The 25,015-nt window shown below is 41.1% G+C and overlaps 1 protein-coding gene across 1 annotated transcript; it reads left to right on the forward strand.

Moving 5' to 3' along the window:
• The first annotated feature begins 42 nt into the window (after positions 1 to 42).
• LOC120567856 (E3 ubiquitin-protein ligase MARCHF6-like) lies at positions 43 to 23,240 on the forward strand. Its single transcript, XM_039814937.1, has 26 exons — positions 43 to 269; positions 1,391 to 1,490; positions 1,922 to 1,995; positions 2,126 to 2,269; positions 2,646 to 2,718; positions 2,987 to 3,167; positions 3,796 to 4,045; positions 4,562 to 4,623; positions 5,834 to 5,866; positions 6,731 to 6,782; positions 6,976 to 7,034; positions 7,543 to 7,623; positions 7,990 to 8,058; positions 8,226 to 8,300; positions 8,493 to 8,627; positions 9,958 to 10,077; positions 10,702 to 10,802; positions 11,005 to 11,142; positions 11,407 to 11,602; positions 11,984 to 12,053; positions 12,176 to 12,357; positions 12,467 to 12,601; positions 13,615 to 13,704; positions 13,845 to 13,977; positions 15,115 to 15,250; positions 18,865 to 23,240. The coding sequence occupies exons 1-26, from the start codon at positions 251 to 253 to the stop codon at positions 18,947 to 18,949; spliced, it is 2,793 nt and encodes a 930-aa protein (XP_039670871.1). The 5' UTR covers positions 43 to 250; the 3' UTR covers positions 18,950 to 23,240.
• Positions 23,241 to 25,015: the final 1,775 nt, after the last annotated feature.

Consider the following 25,015-nt stretch of genomic DNA (forward strand, 5'->3'; position numbering starts at 1 on the left):
CTGCCATCTAGTGGTGAAAGTACCGCACAATCACAAACATGGTTTATCCATTTGGTAGTATGTGAACATAACCTGACTGCTAGCTGATCTACTATGAAGTGAAAAGGCTTTATTTAATTTCGAAACGTGTGGTCACGTCAAAGATAATCGGATCTTGAACTAAGTTGAAATGTTTACATGTAGACAGCTAGCCGTCATCGCTTTTATACTGACTGACTAGCCTGACTATTGTGAAGCAGGGCCAGTCAAGATGGACACCGCTGAGGAAGGTAGCTAATGTTAAAAAACTCGATTGCTCTTATTGTTGGCGTTAACTGGTAAAACCGATACTAACAACGTCTATGTGACATTCTAACTCATTATTTACTGCTGCCAGTGGATATGCCCGTTTCTATATTTTGACAAAGGTTCACCAGAATTAGCTACAAAAACCGCTAGCTAGCCAATTAGCATTAGCTAGTTAGCTAACTGGCATTAATTTACACCCGTTAGATAGCAGCTGTTGTAAATAAAGTCAGCAACGTTAGGTTTCTGTTTGCTTTCATAAACACTAAAGTTACATCTACCACATGTGTGATGTAACAGTGGTTAAAATTAGAGGACGGCCGTATAACATTAAAGTCATACTTAACTAGCTAGTTAAGTAGCTTAGTTAACGTTACACGCTTAGCTACGTTTAATACGTTTTATGCAACCGTTATCATAATATTACGTACAGTATGAAAAACTAGCTGACGTTACGTTGACACACCGGGCGGCCCAGCCAATTGACCAATCAACAAGGCTCATTTTACAATGTTACACTTAACATACAACCTATGAAATACTCTCAACCTCTTGTAACGTTAATGGTCATTCATAGACTAATGCAGCAAACGTTGGACATTTTCTCTGAGCGCTATTTATGCTCCGGGAAATAGAAAGGCCATTTGCTCACTCATTTTGATATGAAGTTACTTGTTCATATTTTGAATATAGCTAAATGTTTATCTATGAAGCCAGTCAGTCAAAATGTACTCTGGATATATTCACTAATTATAGTTATTTTAGTTTGTTGACCTGGTGACACAGGTAATCCAATGATAACAGTTTGCCCTACTGTCAGTATATGCCCTGTCCTGTTCTATTCACTGAAGACACTTACTCATCCTATCCCAAAGTTTTAAATTCTAAAACTGCAGACAGTATTACGTTCTGCAGAAAGCTTGCATGCATTTCTTCAGCATTTGGCATTATATCAAGTGTGTGTGATGAGTTTGGATCAACTTAAATTACTCATCTGTTGAATAAAGTTGGATAGAAATGCAACATGCCTATTTATGAAATGAAATATATCTGAAGTAGGATGTCACGGTTGGCCAAGTTATGTTATTGTGTGCCTCATGTACAGCGGACATCTGTCGGGTATGCCGGTCAGAGGGCAGCCAGGACAAGCCGCTCTACCATCCCTGTGTCTGCACTGGTAGCATCAAGTTTATCCATCAGGAATGGTACGTTCACTGACCATGTTGTTAAAATGTAAAAATGCATTAGGTTCCATTATTCTCTGTTGCCTTTCCTTAAATTGTATCTTTTAAGGTTTAAGGTTGCTTGCTATCTGTCTACATTTTTATATCGGTCAATCTGTTTGCTTTCACAGATGTTGAAGTGAATTCCAGCATGGGGAAGTTAGAGAATAGCAGGGACTATAACAAACAAATTGCTTTACGGGAATGTACCTCAATACAGTTTAAAAGTTAACAACCAGACACAAAAGGAAAATATTTTTTTTCGACCTAGGGAGCAATAATGTTTCAGCTATGAAGAATCATGAAAAAATGTTGTGTGACTTTACTGCAGGGCCATGGAGGATGACTCTTGCACATATAGTTTCCATAGGATTAAAAGAGTAAACTCACAAGGTGTCCTTTTTTTCCCCCAGCTTACTGCAGTGGTTGAAACACAGCAGAAAAGAATACTGTGAATTATGCAAACACAGGTTTGCATTTACACCAAGTAAGTTGTTTGTCATTAAATTAGATCAGTACACCAAATGCATTCATTATTTGTTAGCTCCTCTCTAAGTGCCTAACTTTGACTACCTACCTCTCTCACTTTTACCTCCCTCGTTCTCTCGTTTCTCCAGTCTACTCTCCTGACATGCCATCTCGCTTGCCTGTCCAGGACATCTGTGCAGGGCTGGTCACCAGTATTGGAACAGCCATTAGATACTGGTTCCACTACACACTGGTGGCCTTTGCCTGGCTAGGCGTGGTGCCTCTCACAGCATGTAAGTCACACCATTCCACTGTAAAAACAAAAATGAAAGGAGATTTTATCAGCAGTTGTTAAAAGTTTCAGCATATTGTATTCATCCTCTAACTTCCAACGAAGTAAAGGGAAAAGTTTAATTAAAAAATAAACGTTAAGCAGTATACATTTTAGAAGAACTAAAATGAACCTGTGATGCACCAATCAAAAATAAGCGACATATGACTGGAACTGAGCTAAAGTAATGTGTCTTCCATTAATTTGCTTATGCTGTAAATAAATGTGTTATTTAGCATGAAGTGCTATAAAATTGGGGCAGCGTTTAAGTTTCACACCAGTTGTCACTTTACAAAATGATTCTCATATTGTCTTTTTGTGTTTGCTTTTTCTAACAGGTCGTATCTACAAGTGTGTATTTACTGGCTCTGTGAGCTCTCTCCTTACTCTGCCATTAGATATGCTTTCAACGTAAGTGTGAATTACACTCTGGTCTTGCCTCTTCTCTCACACTGTGTCCTGTGTATTATAGGTCTATGTGTTCTCCATAGTTTGTACACTGCAGTCCAATGAAGATGGTTAAGCTCTTATTGGTGATTGTGGTTTTTTCACAATAACTCCTTCGATCCATCACGTCATTTTTTTTTTTTTTTTTTTTACCCTTTGTCCAACTCTTTGTAGTGAGGTAATCGTTGTGATGTACCTGATAAAACTGTAATGTTTCAACTCTTCCTCGCAGGCAAAACCTGCTTGCAGACTGCCTTCAGGGCTGTTTTGTGGTCACTTGCACGCTGTGCGCCTTCATCAGCCTGGTGTGGCTTAGAGAGCAGATTGTCCACGGTGGCGCCCCTCAGTGGTTAGAGCAAAATCCACCCCCTCTAGTTCCTAACCAGCCTGACGGTCCTGCACCAGCTAATGAGGTGAGATCAGTGGATGTTGCCAACTAACTAAGGGCTGTACCGACTATTTCGAACGCTTCATTCATTACATTTACATTCAAATTCTAAATCAACCGTTGAATGCTTTTTGATTTTGCATGATTATTTATTCAATTTAAGTCCAGTGATTGTGCACAGTTGCACATGAAGTTTAGGCTACACTTATACTGTTAGTATTATACTGTTTGTAGAATTCAATTCTTCAGTTTTCTTAGGCACACTTTACTCGTGGTATTATACTGTTTGTAGAATTCAATTCCAGTTTTTCCCCTTTGCCAGTTTTTTTTTCAGAACGCATATTTGTCCCATGCTCCCTCTGACAGTTGATCTTTAGAGAATAGCGTTGGCCGGAACAGTAGGCTATAAACAAATAATACAATCTACTGCTGTTGTTATCTTTAATGAGCAGTATAGTTCAGGACTGAAATATCTATGTTACTATTGAGTTTTTTCCCCCCTAAGTTTGAGGATTGCAGCTCCAGACATTGTAAAGCTGTCCATTGTAATTGCCAAATCCTAGCAGTATGGTTAATGAACATGCAAGCCATATTATCTCATTTCAATGTGTGCGGGCTATGCTGTAGGTTTTTGTGATTTCGTGATTCTACAGGTTCCAGGTGGTAACATTGGCGTCAACGCCCAGGCTGCTGCAGACGTCGCAGAAGCCCAGCACCCTGCAGACCCTGCCCCAGACGGTCTGGCACCGGCCAACCCGCATGAAGCTGGCCACCACGGAGACGAGGCTGAACTGGACGATGAGGAAGAAGATGACGATGGGGAGGAGGAGGACGACGACGAGGAGGATGACGATGAGGAAGGCAGGGACGAGGATGCTGCTGACGCCAATAATGGAGGACAAGGTCAGTGCGGGCATAAAAGCACTGAAGTGGGATACACTTTAAAGTAGTGGTTTTCGGGGGGGTGGGAGAGGGTTTTTGGTTCTCTGTTATGTGCGCCATCTGAAGTTGCCTTTGACACATTATGGAATTTGTTTTGTATGTCTGATGGTGCTACTAAAAAGTTGGTGGTTTTCAACCTTTTCACGTATCGTTAAGTGTCCACAGCTCCACTGTGGACTGGAATTGACACAATGCTTTCTTTGTAAATAAAGTTATTATATTCTGATACGAAAGTTGAGAAATGGTGTGCGGTTATGTAGTCAGTTTAATTAAACAAGATCGACATTAATGCTTAGAGAATGGTTTTAAGATTGAGTACATGTATAGCTTTGTGTGTGAACTGGTGTTTTCATTCCTCTATAAAGGAATAAATAGACCTAAACTATTGCAAGGAAAAGCAACCTCCATTGTAATGCAGCCACAGAAGCATGTTTTCAGGTGTTCCTTACTGTTACTGTTTGTGATTGTCCTTTGCAGAAGATTTGAACTGGAACGCCCTGGAGTGGGACCGTGCAGCAGAGGAGCTGACCTGGGAAAGGGTGGGAATCTATTTTTTATTTCTATTTTTTTGTCTCTCCCTCTCCTGCCCCAAATAGTGGTGTGATGTAGCTAGTCCAAGCAGAGAAGCAGTTAATTGGCAGATGAACTTTGGACTAAAAGCTTCTATGACAGGAAATATCCATCTTGGTGTGGTTGGTTTGGCATTTGGAGATGCTTTACGTTATGATCCTTGCACGTAATGTTCATTTTGCACAACATTTCAAGTAGAGTGAGGCCTCTTCCTGCAGCTCTCCCTCTGTCGCACGAGCAATGCATGCACAGAACAGCCAGTTGGAACGCTCTACCTCCCTGAAATGACCTGTGATTGGCCAAAGTCTCCCACCACGTCAAGAAAAAGCTGCGCGTCATTCGAATGTTGATTTTTAGAATTTGAATGTCAACGTTACGAATGTAGCTTCCAACTACTCGGTTTAGCCCTAGTAGAAGTTGTCGATGTATTAATAGCAGTAATTAGGAAGTAAAAATAGTAGTATTACCACGATCATTTACTGTATATGTATTGTTAATAGGGCCAGGTACCGAATTCAATACATTTTAGACACCGACCGAATTGCCTCTATAGTATCGTATGTCGAAAAATGCCTTGTCATTCAATACCCAATTTCAGTTCCTAAGGAGTAAATCTCATCAGCGTCAGCGAGCCAGTAAGCATGCAGCATACTTCTACCAAGATCTAATAATGGTGGTGATTGGCTGTCTAGCGCTACACGTTGTCGAGGCATGCTGGAAAAGGTTTCGCAAAAAGACAGGGCTCACGTAGTAGGAGCTGAAAAATACATAACAAGATGTGTGCCGTAATGTGTACTGTTGCTGTGTTTCTTTTTGTTAAAATTGATTTTATAAAATTGGTATCGAAAAAAGTATTGTTTAGCAACATGTATCAAAGTCACGGTATTGGTTACTAGACTTTAACTTGGTTAAAGGTGCTCTGAAGACGTTTTGTCTCTCATCCGAGACTTCTTCAGTTCTGACTGAACGGTAAGAAAACCCTGCTATTTGGTCAACGCTACAGTTCAGTCAGAACTGAAGAAGTATCTCGGATGAGAGACGAAACGTCTTCGGAGCACCTTTTAACCAAGCCCAGTTGCCCTTGAGTTTAAGCCTTCCCTGGATAACTATTACCTGGATGACTGAGAACCGTCACAGTCATCGTAAAGCATCATTATGACATTTCTTTCTGTTTCCCAGATGCTGGGGCTGGATGGCTCCCTAGTTTTCTTGGTAAGTGCACACTCTCTTCCTACGCTTACACACTCAGTTTCAAGGGTGCCTTTAAGCCTCTGAACACCCACACAGGTGTTTTAAGTTATTCTGGCTGATTGGACCTCTGCTCTGGTTGAAGGTGGGCCGGAGCTTTGATGGGAATTTATTAGGTCACAAATCTTCATCTATCAATAGGAACGATGAAGGTGTGAATTGTCCTGCCCTAACAGGTGCAACAAAGCTAACCGGAGACTCGGGATGATGTCAATCAATGACAGTCAGTACACACCCACACAGGCCGTTTGCTGATTCGGCCAAATTGTAACGTATGCGATCAAAAGCAAAATCTGCATCATGCCAAAAATAGCCGAATGTTGTACTGATTCGGGTGAAAATCTCCAGTACGCATCGGACCAGTCTACCTCTTCTACTGTAGTCCACAATGCAAAGTGCTGGAACAGTCGCAACAACTGGGGCTTGCCAACTAAAATAGGTTTTTGCTGCTGCCCCCGTCCACAGCAGTACATTGCTTAGCTTTCGTGTCAGTACTCCTGCCTGCTTCTCCAAACTGGGGGCATACCAACCACCATCTACTGTAGGTAACACTGACACGGACTATGGATAAGTACCTCATACAACCCCACTTCAAAAAATCTGAACTATCCTTTTAACAACATCAATGGAATTATATGTTGATTTGATGCATACACAGTCTTCATTGCATAGCATTGAGTGTGTGTGTGTGTGTGTGTGTGTGTGTGTGTGTGTGTGTGTGTGTGTGTGTGTGTGTGTGTGTGTGTGTGTGTGTGTGTGTGTGTGTGTGTGTGTGTGTGTGTGTGTTGTGTGTGTGTGTGTGTGTGTGTGTGTGTGTTTTCTCTCCAGGAGCATGTGTTCTGGGTGGTGTCTCTCAACACACTCTTCATCCTGGTCTTTGGTGAGTTAAACCTGCAATGTACAGTTATTACCTTTTTTAATCGATCAAGCCTTTGGTGTACTATTACAGTGCACTTTCCTCCTATTTAAACAGGTTGTTTACCATAATTCAGTTTTATTAGACAGTCCTGTGTACCTTGTTATACACTCCACCAAACTACAGATTCTAACGTGACCTATGTATTTCCCTCTAGCTTTTTGCCCGTATCACATCGGCCATTTCTCAGTGGTTGGACTGGGCTTTGAAGACTATGTAAGTGCATGTGAAATTTGTACAGTTTGAGTTCCTTATTTGGGTTTGTCATGCTCCTAGTCTTGCATTGCCAGACCTACCTCCACAGCGCTGGAGGAGGGTCTGGCGAGTCCACACAGCATTCTGGGATGGGAGAAAAAAAACATGCTCTGGTTTATTGGCATGGGGCAACGGCGCCTCTGCGAAATAGCCTCGGGAAGGAACTTGTTTTGGTAGAATATGTGTACATTCAAAGGTTGTTTTAGTCATGCAACAGAAAACTCAGATTGGACAGGTAGTCTAGCTAGCTGTCTGGATGTACCCTGCAGAGATCTGAGGAGCAGTTAACCATAGTCCTCAGAAATCGACCAGAGTTTAAAATTTCAACTCAAAGAAAGCGGAAGGCACATCCGGCGGAATTTCCAGCGGCACCTGAACAATCCCGGAATTATATAATAGAAAGTCGTGGATATAGACTAGTCATGTAGTGATAGGATTTATGTGATGATGATATTCTTTCTGGTTGCAGGTCAAAGCGTCACACTTTGACGGCCTCGTCACCACCATACTGGGGTACATCCTCCTGGCTGGAGCTCTCATAGTCTGCCATGTATCCTCTGTATGCAACCAATTATTGTGTGTATGAAATAACCTACAGTATCTCTCACACTCCTATTAGCTTACTATGGCTGCGTATAACATCAGTAGTATCACTTAAGTAATTTTGGTTTTGTACATATTTATTTCAATATTTATAATGTAAAGTATAATGTAGTTCCTCAACTATACATACATGTCTCAGTAAAAATGTTCTAGTCATACAGAAACCCAAAAGCTCAGGTCAGGGGTGTGTTTTGGCTCCAAGTGTTTGAATGAAATGAGTTAATGAGAAATACTTAATTTTGACGCTTAAAATACAGACTGAATCAAATTGATCTCACATTTTGTTGTTCATCCTTAACTGTGCCTCCTTTAGGCGTTGGCTTCATTAGTGAAGTTCCAGCGGCCCAGACGCCTCTTGGGTGTCTGCTACATTGTTGTCAAGGTAAATTAAAGATGCAAGACTGGAATGTTTTCAAAAATGTATTCAAGTTCTTTTTTTAACCAAACGAGCAAAGCTTTCAGTCGAAACGGTAATTAGGTAAATTATGATTACAGGAACAAATTATGAAAACAGAAACTAAATTGCGTTTGTGTTTTTATATCTCGCAGGTGTCCCTGCTGGTTGTCATGGAGATCGGCTTGTTCCCACTGATTTGTGGTTGGTGGCTCGACATTTGCTCGCTGGTAGGTTTATCATGCTGAATAAAACTCAATTAAATGCAAATCATGATGATGCAGTGTACACACATTTGATGATTGAACTTGATGAACATTCACTTTGAAGAAAAAAAAAAGTTTGTTTGACAAATTCCTAAAACCACATTTTGTTTATGATATTCAACGCACATAATGTAGCACATCCTTTGTTCATTGCAGGAGATGTTTGATGCGACTCTAAAAGACAGGGAGCAGAGTTTTGACGCAGCCCCAGGTACCACCATGTTCTTCCACTGGCTGGTCGGCATGGTCTACGTCTTCTACTTCGCCTCCTTCATCCTTTTGCTCAGAGAGGTAAGTGGAGCAGTCTACTGTAGATGCATAGACTGGACAAGTAAAGCCAAGACATATTAATCACCCCCTGGTGGCCGGCTGAAGTATAGGTCTTAAACTCTTCCCCCCCTCCATGTTAGTGGATGGGACATTTTTCCCAAAGCTGATTTCTGTTAGCCAGACAAGCCAGACCCACATCAAGATGTTGGGTCTGGGAACTCCCCATTGGCAGGGCTCAATCCGAGGGGCGGGATAAACGTTTGTCTTTCAAATTCCCTCTTCACTCATAGCCAACCAGAGCTAGATAGATTAAACTTTTGCCGTATCCGGTCGGCAAAACTCCAAACACATCTTCCTTTTTTAAGAATGACTTCAGTGCCGTTCTTTGTTCTTTTCTCAAAGAAAAGCTTAACTCCAAGACTTCCAGTGTCGCGTCTAAAGCCGATTCGAAAGACCGCTATTCGCCAGCAGCAGCAGCCATCTTCTTTGTTTTCAAGTAGCAGGGAATTCCTGCGTAACCGTCGCAACTCTACCATCCTTATGTTAAGCCTGCCCACCGACTCTATACACGATGTGATTGGCCTGACCAGAATTTGTTTTTTCCAGCTCGCAAGGCAACAGAGAGTTACTAGACTGACCCTGGCTGCAAATTACATTTGCTGCGTCTAGATTTCTAGGCTAGGTTTCTGTCATTTTAGGTTGTTCTTTTCACGCTGAGGTTTGTTGAAGTTTATTTTTTTTTGATGTTATAAAAATGGGGTGAAACGTGATGATTGACACCTGTGAGGGTGAGACTCCGAAACCACAGCCCACCACCCGATCGCTACTGTGCAAACTATGGCTCCAAAATTACAGTGATTCAATTTGTACACTGGGAGAAAGGGGATATGTGTCGTCCGTCTTTATATAGTCTATGGCAAAAAAAACTATAATTTTGTGAAATCTTAATGCTATAGTGTGTAGTTTCTGTTGGCCCCACGAGGAATTCTAAGTAATGACAGCAAAACTGTCGGTGCGTCCACATGATACAAGCCTTCCGTGATCGCACACTGCCCCCCCCACCCACCCACCCCACGCAGTTGCTAGTAGCCAAGGAGGACACAGAGGATTAAAAAAACATGATGGACTCTTCAGAAGAGGTCATTATCTTTGCTTGATTTTCTGCGCGCAAAAGTTGCCGGATTTTCTGAACATAACCATACTGAGAAATACAGAGAGAGTTTTCTGGAGCTGCTAGGCTTAGCTTTATATCAACTCATTTGGCAGTGGCTTAAATGTAACGGATGTTCATTAATATAAGATAGTTCCTAAAGCACCAAAGCTTTAAGCTTTCACATGTTTTTGGTTGCAGGTGCTTCGGCCAGGTGTGCTGTGGTTCCTGAGGAACCTGAACGATCCAGACTTCAACCCAGTTCAAGAGATGATCCACCTGCCCATTTACAGACACCTGCGGAGGTTTATTCTCTCTGTGGTCAGTCAAGTATCCTCCTCCTCTTTGGTTTTTTCCCCAGACGTAGCCTTCAGTGGCATAACAGCGCTCAGATTTCTGTTTACTCTGATGCTAAATACATAGAAATATCCTGTTGTCATATTTAGTCAAGTCCAGTATGTAGAGTTTTAGAAATAAAAATAAATAAAAAAAAGTTCACAAATCAGGGATTATAAAACGAAGGAGAGATCAGTTGAAAGTGTATAATGGCGATTTATTGAGGTTAACAACAGAGAAGGACTAGGTCCCGTTGATGTGACACATCTTCAGTAAGCATAGGCCAATGAAGATGGAGGTAGGTAGAATTCCCTGGAGTCTAGACACTGGTGGTGGAGGAGTAGAGCCAGCAGATGACATACCTGGATCATCCTGAGTGACAAGGTGGTGATGGGTTGGGCAGTTGTAGGTGTGAAAGACTGATTGATTGACTCGAGAAACGCAGGAAGAAAAAACATTGGCCAGATAAGGTGATGTCAGAAATGAATGAAAAAGAGAGTGCGCAAAAGCAGCCCAATGCCTATTGTAACTCTGTATTTCTGTGTGAAAGTGTAGGGATACTGTACATGTCAACGTTGATATTTTTTGTTGTTGTGCGCGCATTTCCAGGTGGTGTTTGGCTCTATAGTTCTGCTGATGCTTTGGCTTCCTATCAAAATCATCAAACTGCTCTTTCCGACCTTCCTGCCCTACAACGTCATGCTTTACAGGTACACACGGCAACGCAAAAATACCATTTAACTTTCAGTGTCTCGAAAGTACAGACGACGTTATCCATTCTCTGTCTAGTCAGTCATAACCAAAACCAGAAGCTGCTAGAGAAGAACGAGCTGCCATTTCTCGCCACGTTGACTGTGTGTTACTGTATGAACAAAATGTCAATTGAGTTTGGTTCGTATCTCGTCTCTGCAGCGACGCACCGGTCAGCGAGTTGTCATTGGAGCTGCTGTTGCTTCAGGTTGTCCTGCCGGCATTGCTGGAGCAGGGTCACACTCGCCAGTGGCTCAAACGGCTCGTCCACGCCTGGACGTTCACAGCCGGATACATGCTGTAAGCCCAAGACACACACACACACACACACACACACACACACACATATTGCAATTTAGGATGTAAAATATTACAATGGTATAAAAGTATACTATCTTCATCTACCGTAATTAGTGAAAAAGTGTGGGCCACAGAAAAAGGACCCCAGTGTTCATATGACATGGTTAGAAAAACCTTCCCTAAATTATAGCTGTGTCATAAAGTCACTTTTGCAGTCATAGCAATAGTAATAAGACAAAATAATAACCAATGGCCTCCCCACAGTGACCTTCACTCCTACCTGCTGGGGGACCATGAAGACGACGACAACCAACCAAACAACAACGCTCCCGGTCGCCATAACAACAACAGGATCCCTGGCCTGGGGGAGGGTCTTCACGCTGCCCATCAGGCCATTCTGCAGCAGGGCGGTCCTGTTGGTTTCCAGTCGTACCACCGGCCCCTCAACTTCCCCCTCAAGGTAACTCACAATGGTTATTGGTATCATATGTTCATATATCCTCAGATTCAGAAAGGAATTTATTGCCACAGTAGTTACCCTACGTGGAATTTGCCTTGGTTATTGGTGCATACATACACAAACAAACATATTAAACATTAATAAGAATCAACAATAAATACAGAAACACAATACATACAATACAATACATACAAAATAGCTGTTTTAAGTAGTTTCAGCACTGTGTGCGATGGGCAGATGTATAGTCCAGGAAGAAGGTTAGTGCAAAGTGTAGTGACTAGGAAAGGGAGTCAATCCTTTCACTGTTAAAGCCTGTGCTGTGATTAACGTTTCCTGCACAATTGATTTGTTTTGTTCTGTTGTGTCTTTTTGGTTGTTAAGATCATTCTGCTGGTAGTCTTTATGTGCGTGGCGCTGTTACTGGCTAGTCTGATCTGCCTTACACTGCCGGGTAAGCTGTGGCCTCAAGGAGGCATTCTCTGCATTTTACATTTCCTATTTTCTGTGTCATTACTGTCATTATTTACTGCGTTATTCTCCGTTCTTACCTGTCTTCCTCTTCCTCTCTCCCAGTGTGTGCAGGTCGCTGGCTGATGTCTTTCTGGATGGGCAATGCCATGGTTCATGAGCTGTACACCGCGGCCAGCGGTCTGTACATCTGCTGGCTGTCCATTCGAGCCGCCACCGTGATGCTGTCCTGGATGCCACAGGGGCGGACCATGATCATGCTCAAAGTCCACGAGTGGACGCTCATGGTAATGTGGATGTCTGTCTAGTCCTCCCAGCCAATGGCAACAAAAACACACTGCCCCTGTATTATGTGTTGAGTGGTTGGGTTTTGAAGTGACGTCTTGTTGAAAACAGATCCTTAAGACCCTGGTGGTGGCCGTGCTGTTAGCCGGGGTGATTCCTCTGCTGTTGGGTCTGCTGTTTGAGCTGGTCATCGTTGCTCCTCTCAGAGTCCAGCTGCACCAGACGCCTCTCTTCTACCCCTGGCAGGTAGGACTATGGAGTTTGTATGCGTTGATTGTATCCATCTGAGATATCAAGGATTATTTATTCAGAAATGATTAGAATGGTTTGTCAGGAAGTCTGGGTATCAAACCTCAATACCCTTTTAGTATAAATATGAGTATGGAACCCTCAAACATGTCAGCTCAGATCTTGTTCACTTATTGTTTGATCACATATATTCTAACTGAAATATGTTATCTGCTTTTTTAGACCTCTTTTTTTCTTAAAGTGTTCATATTATGCTTTTTGGCTTTTTCCCTTTCCTTTATTGTGTTATATATCTTTTTGTGCATGTTATAGGTTTACAAAGTGAAAAAGCCCAAAGTCCACCCCAAAGTGACTTACCATCTCCAACAGAAAACACTGTTGCCAAACTGCTCCAAACAGCTCTACTGTAGTCCAGCCTTTACTTCTGTGACGAACGAGAGTCACTTTGTAACACACGTTATAATGCTCACCTAGCTGCTAGCATGATGCGCCCTCATACTCTGCAACTGACAAGCTAGCAGTACTTACTGCACATGTGCGACTCCCAACAAAGATGGAACAGAAGTGTGATGCCTCACTCTGTGTAGCTAAAACAGAGAGCTCAACACACAGGGTGAAAAGAGGAGCTGCAGCAATGTGCAGTACAACAAATATGTGGTGTTTTCTGAAAATTAAACCACATAAACCTATTGTGGTCCAACCTCTAAATACAATTATAAACCTGAAAATGAGCATAATATGAGCAAATTAAGGCTGTAAAACTGTTTTTATTTTTCAAAGTAAGTTATGGAAAAGTCTAAAATCTAATGGCACTAGTATCAACACATTTCAAACGATGTCAGCAGGCATTCAGTGTCCTGCTCAGGGACCCGAAAACTTGATCTTGATACAGGGATACTGAGCAGATGCTAAACTTTTGAGACAAATCTCATTGTGTCTTGGTTGTTAATTGGTTGTTTGTGTGTGTGTGTGTGTGTGTGTGTGTGTGTGTGTGTGTGTGTGTGTGGCAGGACTGGGCACTGGGAGTGCTCCATGCTAAAATCATCGCTGCCATCACACTGATGGGCCCTCAGTGGTGGCTCAAAACCGTCATCGAGCAGGTCAGCCTCACATCCGTCTTGCTGCTTATAATCAAGAACAAAACGGGATCACTGATATTTGAATACACCCCGTAAAGATGACATAACTGGCATTGGAATGAAAATAAACAGTCAGTATCGCCTCTTTCTCTCTCCTGTAGGTGTATGCTAACGGTATCCGAAACATTGACCTCAATTTCATCGTGCGAGGGCTGGCCGCCCCAGTCATATGCGTCCTGCTGCTGTCTCTCAGTGTTCCCTACACTATCTCTAAAGGCATTACACCACTGCTGGGTGAGTCTCTATGTATGCTTATGTTTCTGGGTTGAGCATGAATTTTCTGGTACCGTCATGTACCCTAACAAGCGTACATGTCTCAAGGTAATGGAGGAGAAGGCAACAGATTTTAGCTTCCTTCATCTCTCCTCCTTGTTCTCCATTGTCTCCCTCACTGCTCCAGTTTTTTCATCCTTCACCAACTCTGTTGGCCTATTGAAGAATAATAATTTCATAATCATTTTTATTCCCCTTTACTTTAGAATTTCAATATCCATTGGTCATTTACATTAATGTTGAAACGCTAGATTGCTTAAAAGGGATACTTTGACGACTGTGTCATCTTTGTGTTGGCAATGTGTGCAGATGAACGATGTTTGGCTTGTACACACCATTCATCTGCACACACTGCTAGCACTGCCATGACACAGAGCTGGATTTAAATCAGCAAAATATCTCTAACAGCTCAGAATGTGCTTTGTTTGACTTTCCAAATAATACACAGCTGCATTCCAGTTGTAGTATTTCAACTGCATATTTAACTTTAACTCACTTTAAAAAGCATATAGCCTTTTTCACTCTGGGATGATTAATAATAATAATAATAATAATAATAATAATAATGAATTACTGTAAAATCCCCCAAATTAGTGGGAATTAGCAATGGGATTTTTGCTTAATGTTTGAACATTAAAGCTGACAACCATTAAAGCTGACAACAAAGCAGATGAGTAAGAAAGCACAACTTAAAGGAAACGTAATTTGGTCTTTATGTTGTTTTGCCGACAGACCAAATTAGATATTGTAGCAGATAGAATTCAGGCCCAGAGGCAGCAGACACGCTTGGATATCATCAGGCCACAGCACAGGCAGATATTTACTAATTTGGACATTTGCATTTAAACATCTAGTCAATAAACAATTCCCAGCCCTTGTGGTAATCAGGATTTTAGCCATCGTGCAAGCCAAAGTGAAATTGATTGTTTTTTGTCTTTCATTTACTCTGTTAACTTAACTCTACGTCCATCAGTTCCGAGAGTTAAGACATCACAGACATGGAGACTCGTTTAGAGGAGATTCTGTTCCAGGGTTTATTCTGTCTTCTCCCCCCCTCACCCCCCCTTTTACATCCATCCCTCTCTTCCTTTTTTATAGGTGTGCAGCCAGAGATGCAGATGCTGGTGGATAGGAGGATCTATCCCTTCCTGCTGATGGTGGTCATACTGTTGGCCATCCTGTTCTTCCAGATACGACAGTTCAAACGCCTCTACGAACACATCAAGAATGACAAGTCAGTAGACATAAAAAAAAAAAAAAGTGTGAACTAAAACATGGGGGCAAAGAAGCTCAGTGTTTTTATTCCAATCCTGAAATTTCAGTCATTGGTCAGTAGGGCAAAAAACAAATGGCCTAGAATTTTAAGAGCTGCACACAGAGAATCTGTTTCTCTGTCTTTTTAAAAACCTCAGCATGTAGGGTGTTTTTTTTTCATGAATTAATTTGATGCCAAATCGGGTTCAGCGGGACGTTTAGGGTGTCAAAGTGTCCTTGGGAAACTGAAAACTGAAACCCCGAATTGCTCTTGATGGTGCGCCATATTGTGTGTTAATGTTTATCTGATGAGAAAGTGGCACCTTGTATAGAAGCCTCGGCCGTGTGTGTGTGTGTGTGTGTGTGTGTGTGTGTGTGTGTGTGTGTGTGTGTGTGTGTGTGTGTGTGTGTGTGTGTGTGTGTGTGTGTGTGTGTGTGTGTGTGTGTGTGTGTGTGTGTGTGTGTGTGTGTGTGATGCCTGTACTATGTAAAAGCGCTTTGAGTAGTCTTTCTGCTATGCAACAAAAAGATCAATAACTCACTAGGGGCGATGAAATGAATCGATGCATCGCGATGCGGACCTGGACGATGCAGTGACAGACCATAATCGATTATTGTGATGTTTCTTGTTGATTTTCCGCTCACTGCTTTTTTGTTGTTGCCTTTTGTCTGTTGTCTGCTGTGTTCAGACTCCGCTACATTCAGGAAGTGTCTATTTTTTTTTTTTTAAAGCAGATACAATAAAAAAAAGGGGAGTTCATATATATATATATATATATATATATAGTCTCGCTTTGCCAGACCCTCCTCCAAAGTGCGCTGAAGGAGGGTCTGGCTTAGGCCTGGGCGAAAAATCGATGAAATGAATTAATTCGAATTTTTTGTTGCGGGTGATTTAAAAAAATAAGTAAATCGAGTTTTTGTGTAATGGCGCATTTTTGGCTCCCCGGAGCTTCCGTAGCGTTAGTTTCACATAGAAGCATGGCAAGCGACAACAACAACATCATAGCACACACGAAACAGCAACCGCAAGTGACAACATGGCTACCGGTGAGAGTGGGAAGTTTGTTCCCAAGAAAGGAATAAAATCATCTGTTGTGAGACACAAACAACATGGCAGCGACAGAGACTAACTATTAATTATTTTCTTAACCAGTCGTTTCATTACTTACTTATCCGTAATCTCCACCGAAATGACCGGCAGCTCGTTGTGCACTGTCCCCGGCTGACAGTCACCTATTCTGGGATAACTGAACAACCAGCTACAGCTGACCTGAATTGTTGTTGAATATATAGCCCCCCCCACCAAAAAAAAAAACAAAACTGGTAGAGGGAAAACACTCAAACCAATTTATATTTCCACAAAATTGGCATGAATAAACATAATGGTATACATGCCCCATGTGTGTGTGTATGAGTCAAAACAAAATTAAAACTTGTTTTGAACAATTTCTTTGTCATCTGCAGATTGATTTTAAGTAGAGGGAGAAAAAAAATCGATTTAAATCTTAAATCCTATTTTCTTTTTTTTTTAATCGGGGATTTTATTTTTAGGCCATATCACCCAGCCCTAGTCTGGCTACTCCACATAGCATTCCAGGATGGGAGGAAAACGTGCTCTGGTTTAATGGCATTTGGGGCATTCGTCATGGGCGGTGCTAAACTCTGCACAGAGCCGCTGCTAAATAGTTGTGCGAGAGAAAACTGAGATTGGACAGATAGTCTAGCTAGCGGTCTTAATTTACCAAGCAGAGATCTGAGGAGCAGTCAACAATAGTCCTCATAAATTTAAAATTCCAACACAAAGAAAGCAGAAGGAAACGGAAAATACACGCATGTGGCGGAATTTCCTGCAGCACCAGATAGGCCTGCACGATAAATCGTTATAAAATCGCGATCTCGATTCACCTTGTTCACAATAAAATTTTTAAATGACTTCGGTTTAAAAAAAAATAAATAAATAAAAAATTTTGGGGGGGCATTTTCGTCCCTTTATTTTGGTAGGACAGCTCTCACACAGTTCAGGTCTTCACCCTCAGCCAGTGACAAAGCGCCTTTAAGTCACGTGTTTCACTCGTCGAGCGAGCGCGGTAGTTCGGAAATAAACCAAATGGATGCCACCAATTTTTAAATGACTTCCATTAAAAAAAAAAAAAAAATAATTTTTTTTGGGGGGATTTTGGACACAGTTCAGGTCTTCACCCTCAGCCAATGACAAAGCGCCACTCGTCGAGCGAGCGCGGAAGTTCGGAAATAAACCAAATGGATGTTGATGAAAACCCAGGTACAGGTGACGAGAATCAGCCAAGTCTCAAACCGAACTCGTTCCGAAAGAAGGTTCGCATTCGTTGGTGTGGAATTTGGGATTCAAGCAAGACGATGAGGGTCAGTCTGATGTGATTTGCAAGGCATGCTTTGCCCTCGTTGCAGCACCGCAAAGTAACACCACAAGACTTTACCAGCACCTCAAACGTCACCACAAAGTGCAATACGATGAAGCCATACAAGGCAAGAGGTCTGAAAGACGTTTCAATTAGCCTATTTACAGCCATGTTCAGGGCCATATTCAGCGCATGTTGCGTGTTAAACCTCTATTTTTGGTAACCTACTTGAATGGCCAGTTGAATTTTAATTCTATAAAAGGCAAGCAGTTAAAGAGTGTGCTAAGAAATCATTCTGTTTTTGATACTGTACTTAATTTGGCAATTTACAAACTCCATTTCTCTGACTGAAGAGACTGAAGTTGTAGCTAGAGCATGTTGATTGCCATGTTTTAATTATGTAAAGACATGTTGAAGGAGTTCAGATAGAGCCTGTGTCAGGGCCATATTTAGTTCAATATGTTATGTCCCTATTTTTTGTAGCCTACTGTACTTAAATGGCCAGTAGGCTTTATTTTCTTTATTCATTGAAGCATCTATTTTTACAGACTTGTGGTGATGGGCAATGTGCTATAGGTGCTATAAAAAAATCTGTTTGGTACTGCCAATTTTTCTTTTATTTTCATGATTCATGTGTGCAATAAACATTACACATCGTGAGAAAACAATCGTGATATCAATTCTAAGCTAAAAAAAATCGTGATTGTGCAGGCCTAGCACCAGAGCAATCCCGGAAGTGGAACGCAAAGGATATAGACTAATATCTATCTATCTATCTATCTTATATATATCTATCTATCTATCTATCTATCTATCTATCTATCTATCTATCTATCTATCTATCTATCTATCTATCTATCTATCTATCTATCTATCTATCTATCTATCTATCTATCTATCTATCTATCTATCTGGCTCCATGAATTTGTTGATGAAAACCATCAAAAGATAATAAAATTGAGGAGGTGACACATCCCAATCCGTCGTAATTTTGAATCGTTGACAAGATAATGGGAATCGAATCCTGACACCAGTGAAGATTCACGCCCCTCTAACACACACTGTTTTGTGGGATTAAATCTGATCTGAGAATAAAAGTCTTAACTGAAGATATGATAAGATACAAGAACTAAATTGTGTGTGTTTTAGTATTGTGAATTCATATGTTAAAAATTATTTGTAAACAACTCTGTCTTTCCGGTTTCTCTTCCAGATACCTGGTTGGACAGCGACTGGTGAACTATGAACGTAAGACAGGCAGGAGGGCGTCCAGCTCCTCACACAGCCCCTCCTCATAGACCTGCCACTGCTTTGGGATCAGTGGATCCGACTAGCATCAGCTCCTGTGGTGAAACCTTTTTTTTTTTTTTTTTTTTCCTCCGTGCTCGGCTGTCAATTGCCAACTTCAAACACAACCTCTAAACTTTTGACTGCAGCCTCGACTTCTTAGTCACCGACATCTACTGCTGTCACAGGTTGGGACACAAAGACGTTGAAGAGTGAAAAGACAAAATAGTCTCAAAACTTTTTTGTGGAAATTTCTTTTTTGAATTTCTGAACATGGTTGTGAACCAACATGCAATAACAGTCCATTTTGACTGTCCATCCTGTTTAATGTGTCCGTCTTTTTTCTTCAACGCAGCTGACATTTTAAGTTGTAATTCTATTATTTTAAAATAGGTTTGAGTTGAAGTCGGGTCAGTTGAGCATAGAGTTTGCATCAGATTGTGCTTCCGTTTGAATGCTTGTTGTGAAATATTGTCTTGATTGTCTCTTAATAGGACGTGTTTGAAAGTTTCAGAGCTGTAGAGGCGATATGTTAACTATCACAGGAACGCCTCTCTGGTTCTATTTCATTTGTCGATTTGCCTCAAATGACACCCTTCAGCAAATTGAGGTCGTCTGTGATAAGGAGGGACACGCATGAAGTAGCAACGTGATTTGTTTTTTAATTATTTTATTTTTGTAGATGTTTTTATTAGACGTGTTTTCATTGATTTTTAGTGTTACATTTCTGGAGTGAGCTGTTGGATAGAATTCCTATGAAGTAAAGATATAAGATAGAAAGTAACAAAATAAGAAGAAAAGGAATTTTTTTGACAATCTGGAAACAGCCCGACATGTTTTTTTTCTTTCTTTTTTCTTCTTTTTTTCTTAAGATGTTCTCATGTGAATTTTAAACAGTCTGGGTTGTGTAATACCTCTTTGAGCATATCCACCTTCAGGAGAGGAGAGGTCATTAAGTGAAGTTTCAACTACGAATATTTAAACTGGAAGAACATTTCAGAATGTGCCTGTTACACCCTTAGACTGATAATGATTTTACAGAAATATTTATTCTGACAAAATTTAGAGAATAGTCATGCTGCTAATCAGCTGTTCAGACTCTTACATGTCTGCAAACGCTTAGGAGGCAACAGCGAAAAACAACTGTATGAACAACAAAACACTGATTTTTATTGGTGGGGGAAAGTGACTCTTGTGGACTACAGTATAGTGACTGATAACTGACTGGCAAACTACAGTTGACCAATCTCAGTTTGCGCAAGGGAGTGCCGGTAATCTAACGGAGTACCAAGCACTAGATAAAATGCAGGAAATTGGTTGGCGGATGTATCTTTTACTTTTTGCTAAAACTCAGAAGAATTTCCTTTTTTTTTTCTATACTGTGACGTTGCTCTCATTAATCATTCAATCGATCGCTGCCACCTGCTGAGCTGAATCATATCGATCCAATCTCATCTTTAATCAATTTAGTTAGTACGACAGCGGAACAGGTCGCCTACCGAAATGCAGTGTGAAGATTTCAAATTACATTTCACAAAACATTATTACGAGCTGAATGATCTGCTGTGTAGCGTTGGTTAGATTAGTATAATCGGATGTTTGTCGCTCGTTCTAAATCGCGCTGAATACTACCAACTCTGAAAAACCACGTTTGTCCATGTATGCAGATATAATTTAAAACAAAATCATATCTACATTTACACAGGATTGGCAGTTTAATATAGATTATCCCTTAAAACTGTTTTGTTCCTGCTATGCTACAGTACAGCGACTCTCTGTTTACATAGTTGATTGCTTTTGATTGGAGAAGCATGGAGCTACAATTGTTTCCTAGCTATCGGTTTTAACATCACTGATGTCTTTACCACATTCCTTACGTTGTAATGGTGCAACCTATTTTAGTAAATTACAAGGGATAAAACTGTTGTGTTCTTTCTAAGAACGTACGGAGGACTTTTCACACAAACTTAAGGAAGGAGTAGCTGGTGCAACCCAGTCCTGCCGGCCTTTTTTCCTGCAGCTTAAAGTTGTATTTCATAAATAATAATTTGTTAACACCTGCACGCCTTCTCTAAGATACACTACTCCAATATTTAGCAACCTGAAAGAAATCCAAGGGAAATCAAAAGACTCTCTTTGATCTACTTGTCTGTTTAATAATGGACAAGTGTGTTGCCCTCAGTCCGCTCAACTAATGGCTAATGTCTTTAAAGCAGTTTAGGGAAATGAGGGGGAATTGAATGTGCCATTATCCTGTAATCACCACTAGTGTCCACAGTGGCTGCTGTTCAGCACAAGTTACATAGTCTACCTATTAAAGCAACACTAAAGAATTTTTCCCGCTTCGGTCCCCCTACAGGTTGGAAGCAGAATTGTCCATTACATTACATTATGCAACTTTGCCAGATCAGGTAGCGGATCTGTAGTTCGAATGAACTGGACGATGTAATGTAATGGACAATTCCGCTTCCAACCTGTAGGGGTACTGAAGCGGGATAAGTTCTCTAGTGTTGCTTTAAACAGGGCCGTCTCTTCCATACTGTTCTGTCTCTTCTCTGGCACATCACTCCAGGTGCTCAAACTGATGAGCTGTAGCTGACTCAAAGAGATCCTTTAAAATCAACTCTCTACTTCAGCTCTTCACGGCTGGTGCTCCGATTTAACTGAAGGTTGACACTGACACGGTGTTTGAAAGAATCGGTCTCTTTGAGCTGTCACTGTAGCTCAGGGAGTCATGTTTCCTACATGTCTTCAAAGGTTTGTCTCGAGCTCAATCTTAAACTCAGAACAGAAGTGCATGAAATGATGTGTGTCTCTAAACCCAGCAAAAATATTGCAACCACAAGATAATGCATAGAAACGAGAGGCGGCACATTAATAATCAAAATGTTGGTTCACCAATTTACAGGAATAGGTCAACAGTACGCGAATACGAGAGTTAGATGAAAAGATCAATACCATAGTCGTATCTGTACATTTAAATATGAAGCTAGAGCCAGGAGATGGTTAGCATAGCTTAGCATAAATACTGGAAACAGGGAAATGGCTAGCCTGGCTCCGGCCAAATGTAACAAAATACATACCCGCACCTCTAAAGCTCACTATTTAACACGTTATGTCTCGTCTGTACAAAAATTGTTGGTTTCACAAAGGATTACGTACTGGAACTATTTCTTGATAGGGGGGGCAGTGACTCCCTGGAGTCTCCGCTGGTTGCCTGGCAACCTCAACACTTCCCAAAATGTCAAAACAATCGCTTTAAGGTTCCAAACACTTTGCTTTCTACAACCACTTAAACTCCCAAAGCACTATTTGCATGGGAATGTAAAGTCGGTGTCTTAATCGCAGAGTGCGATCACGCAAGTGAGATATTTGGAATACAACAGTTCTCCTCTGCTCCACAACCCCCAAAAGTTAGTCCCTTCCTGTTTCTATGAAAGTTTCACAATTTTAGGTTAGAAGTTATATTCCTAGACCCACTACAGAACAAAACCATCACAATTAAACTCAAGATTTTACGAGACGTTAACATACTTCCGATGACAGTAACGAGCCCCAGCCATTCTTTTTAAACTGTTTGTTGCTGCTCCTAAACACCTGAGAGAGAAGTTTCAGATGTTTTTAGAGATCCTTTTTTTGGGGGACAAAAATGGTCAAGTAGTAATTAAGATTTATTTAGTTTTTTTTTTTCATGCAAATGTTTTAATGTGCACTTTATACCACAATTTGCAATCATTTCAGAATCCATTCATTGTAACACCGTCAACACTTGTTCTTTCCCTTTCACCGAGACTAAAACATGTCAGGATGTTACTGCGTTGACTCTGCACCGTGGGTTTACTTAAAAGATGAATTTCAGTTTTGCATCCACTTTTGACACTGCATTTGTGTGAGAACTTTTACAGTAGGAGTTTGACGAATATAACCTGCTTTTCTATTGATATGGATTGTGAATTACATTAACTTCAGTGCTGACAGCTGTAATGCTGCTGTGTGGAATGCTCACATTATATATATATATATATATATATAGTCTCGCTTTGCCAGACCCTCCTCCAAAGTGCGCTGAAGGAGGGTCTGGCTTAGGCCTGGCCGATATGATGCTATAAAGTGACCTTTAAGTATCTTCGTGAACTGAGCTGGACACATCAAATTTTGGTCATGAATTTCAATTTCTAGAAGCAAATGATTTCTATTTTTATATGTGCAAAAACGGCAGTGCGTTTACTGTAACAAAGGTACACTCTAAAGTCTATTAATTGTTGGTTCAGTAATATGAAACAAAATAAATAGTTGAAATGAGTTCTCTGTGTGGTGTTGTTTCTTCACGCTGCAGACAATATGATCGTGAAACAAATGTTATTGGTGTTACTCCTGTCTGTTTATTTTTGGCATAGAACTGTCGATCCCAATGACGAACCTATAAGGGGTTGGAAGATAAATATCAGGAGTGGTGAGATTATTAACATGATAGGTGAGCAAAACAAAAAAACTACTGTAACACAAAACAATAAAAAAAATATTCTGACAGTTTTTCTTTATCCATGTGAAATACTGGGTATTTATCCCTCCACATGCCTCTAAAAATGATCCAAATAATAAATGAATCTGAGAAGGTTAAGTTTTCAAGGTATGTTAATTGTGAGTTTTTTCTTTTCTACAGAGGTTCTGCCCACTTGCATTTTTTGCAAGTGTTTGTGTAATGTTATTGTAATTGTTTGTATTAGCTCTACGGTCAGGATACGATAGCAAAAAGCTTAATGTAATCATTTCAGTTAACTTTAGTTTGCTAACGACATTAGCAAAGCTATCTAACGTTAGCAAACTCAGGTTAGTACCAAGTGATTTGCAGCTTAAAATTACATAACCCTAACTGTATGAGTTAGTTTGAAATATCAAGGTTGTATTGTTTAACTTGGTGTTATTATAGTAGTTGTAGTAGTATTATATTGTTATTGGTGGAGGTCATGTGGCTTATTCAAACTAATGAACTATGAAGCATGCTATCGTAACCTGATAGTATTGTCTCCGGTGTACACAATTTCAGACGTCCCATTTTTTTTCTCCAAGCTCAGGACCTGAACTGGTCCGAAGGAGGAGATGGATGTCTGCAGCTACACACTCCACTCCACTCCTCCACTAAAGACTCCATAGGTTTGATCACTCTTGTCTGAGGAGTAATGCTTAAAAAACATACTTGCCATCCAGTGACAACCATAGACTGTAAATATTAAGGTCTATGGTTACAACAGAACCACCAGGAACAGTGCTGGGCTCTAAAGGGGGATTCTGGCATAGTGGCCACACTTAGTATTGCAAAATCATGTGATGCACACTGGCCAATTTTTTGCGCGAAGCTAGTCGAAATCTAGACGTTGCACTTCTGGGATTTCTCCGGTGCCGCCAGAAATTAGTTACCTTCCGCTTTCTTTGTGTTGGCGTTCTAAACTCTGTTCGATTTATGAGGACTAGCTAGACTACCTGTCCAATCTGAGTTTTCTGTTGCACGACTACCAAAACAGGTTCCTTCCCGAGGCTATTTTGCAGCGGCACCGTGGCTCCATCCGGCGGTAAGCACTGCCCAAGACGATTGTGATTGGTTTAAAGAAATGCTAATAAACCAGAGCATGTTTTTCTCCCATCGCGGAATGCTGTGTGGACTAGCCAGACCCCCCTCCGCAGCGCTGTGGCAGACAGTCTGGCAATGCGAGACTAGTGCGAAGCCAGAAGGAAGCCAGCAGGTTCAACCCAAGGGGCAACCTCAGGTGCTGAAACATTAAACCAATGTACAGGGGGTAACGTTTTTTTTTATATAACTTAACCATTTACATCATATTCACACTTAAAGTTCTGCATAATTAAGGGTGTGCAGCTTTGAGTGACAGGTGGCTGCCGTCACAGGAGGAGAGCATGGACTGTAGGCTTCATTCAGCTTCATTCATTCAGCTCTGTCCACGCTCCACCTCTTTACCCATATTTAGATTAGCCGGAAATTAGGTAACGTCAGGCACTGGCAAGATGGTGACGGCTGTAGCCACCGGTAGCCGCCCACTTTGAGCTTCCTTTTGGCTCCTTGG

The sequence above is a fragment of the Perca fluviatilis genome, chromosome 11 (assembly GCF_010015445.1).
Source record: "Perca fluviatilis chromosome 11, GENO_Pfluv_1.0, whole genome shotgun sequence".
NCBI classification, from domain to species: Eukaryota; Metazoa; Chordata; class Actinopteri; order Perciformes; family Percidae; genus Perca; species Perca fluviatilis.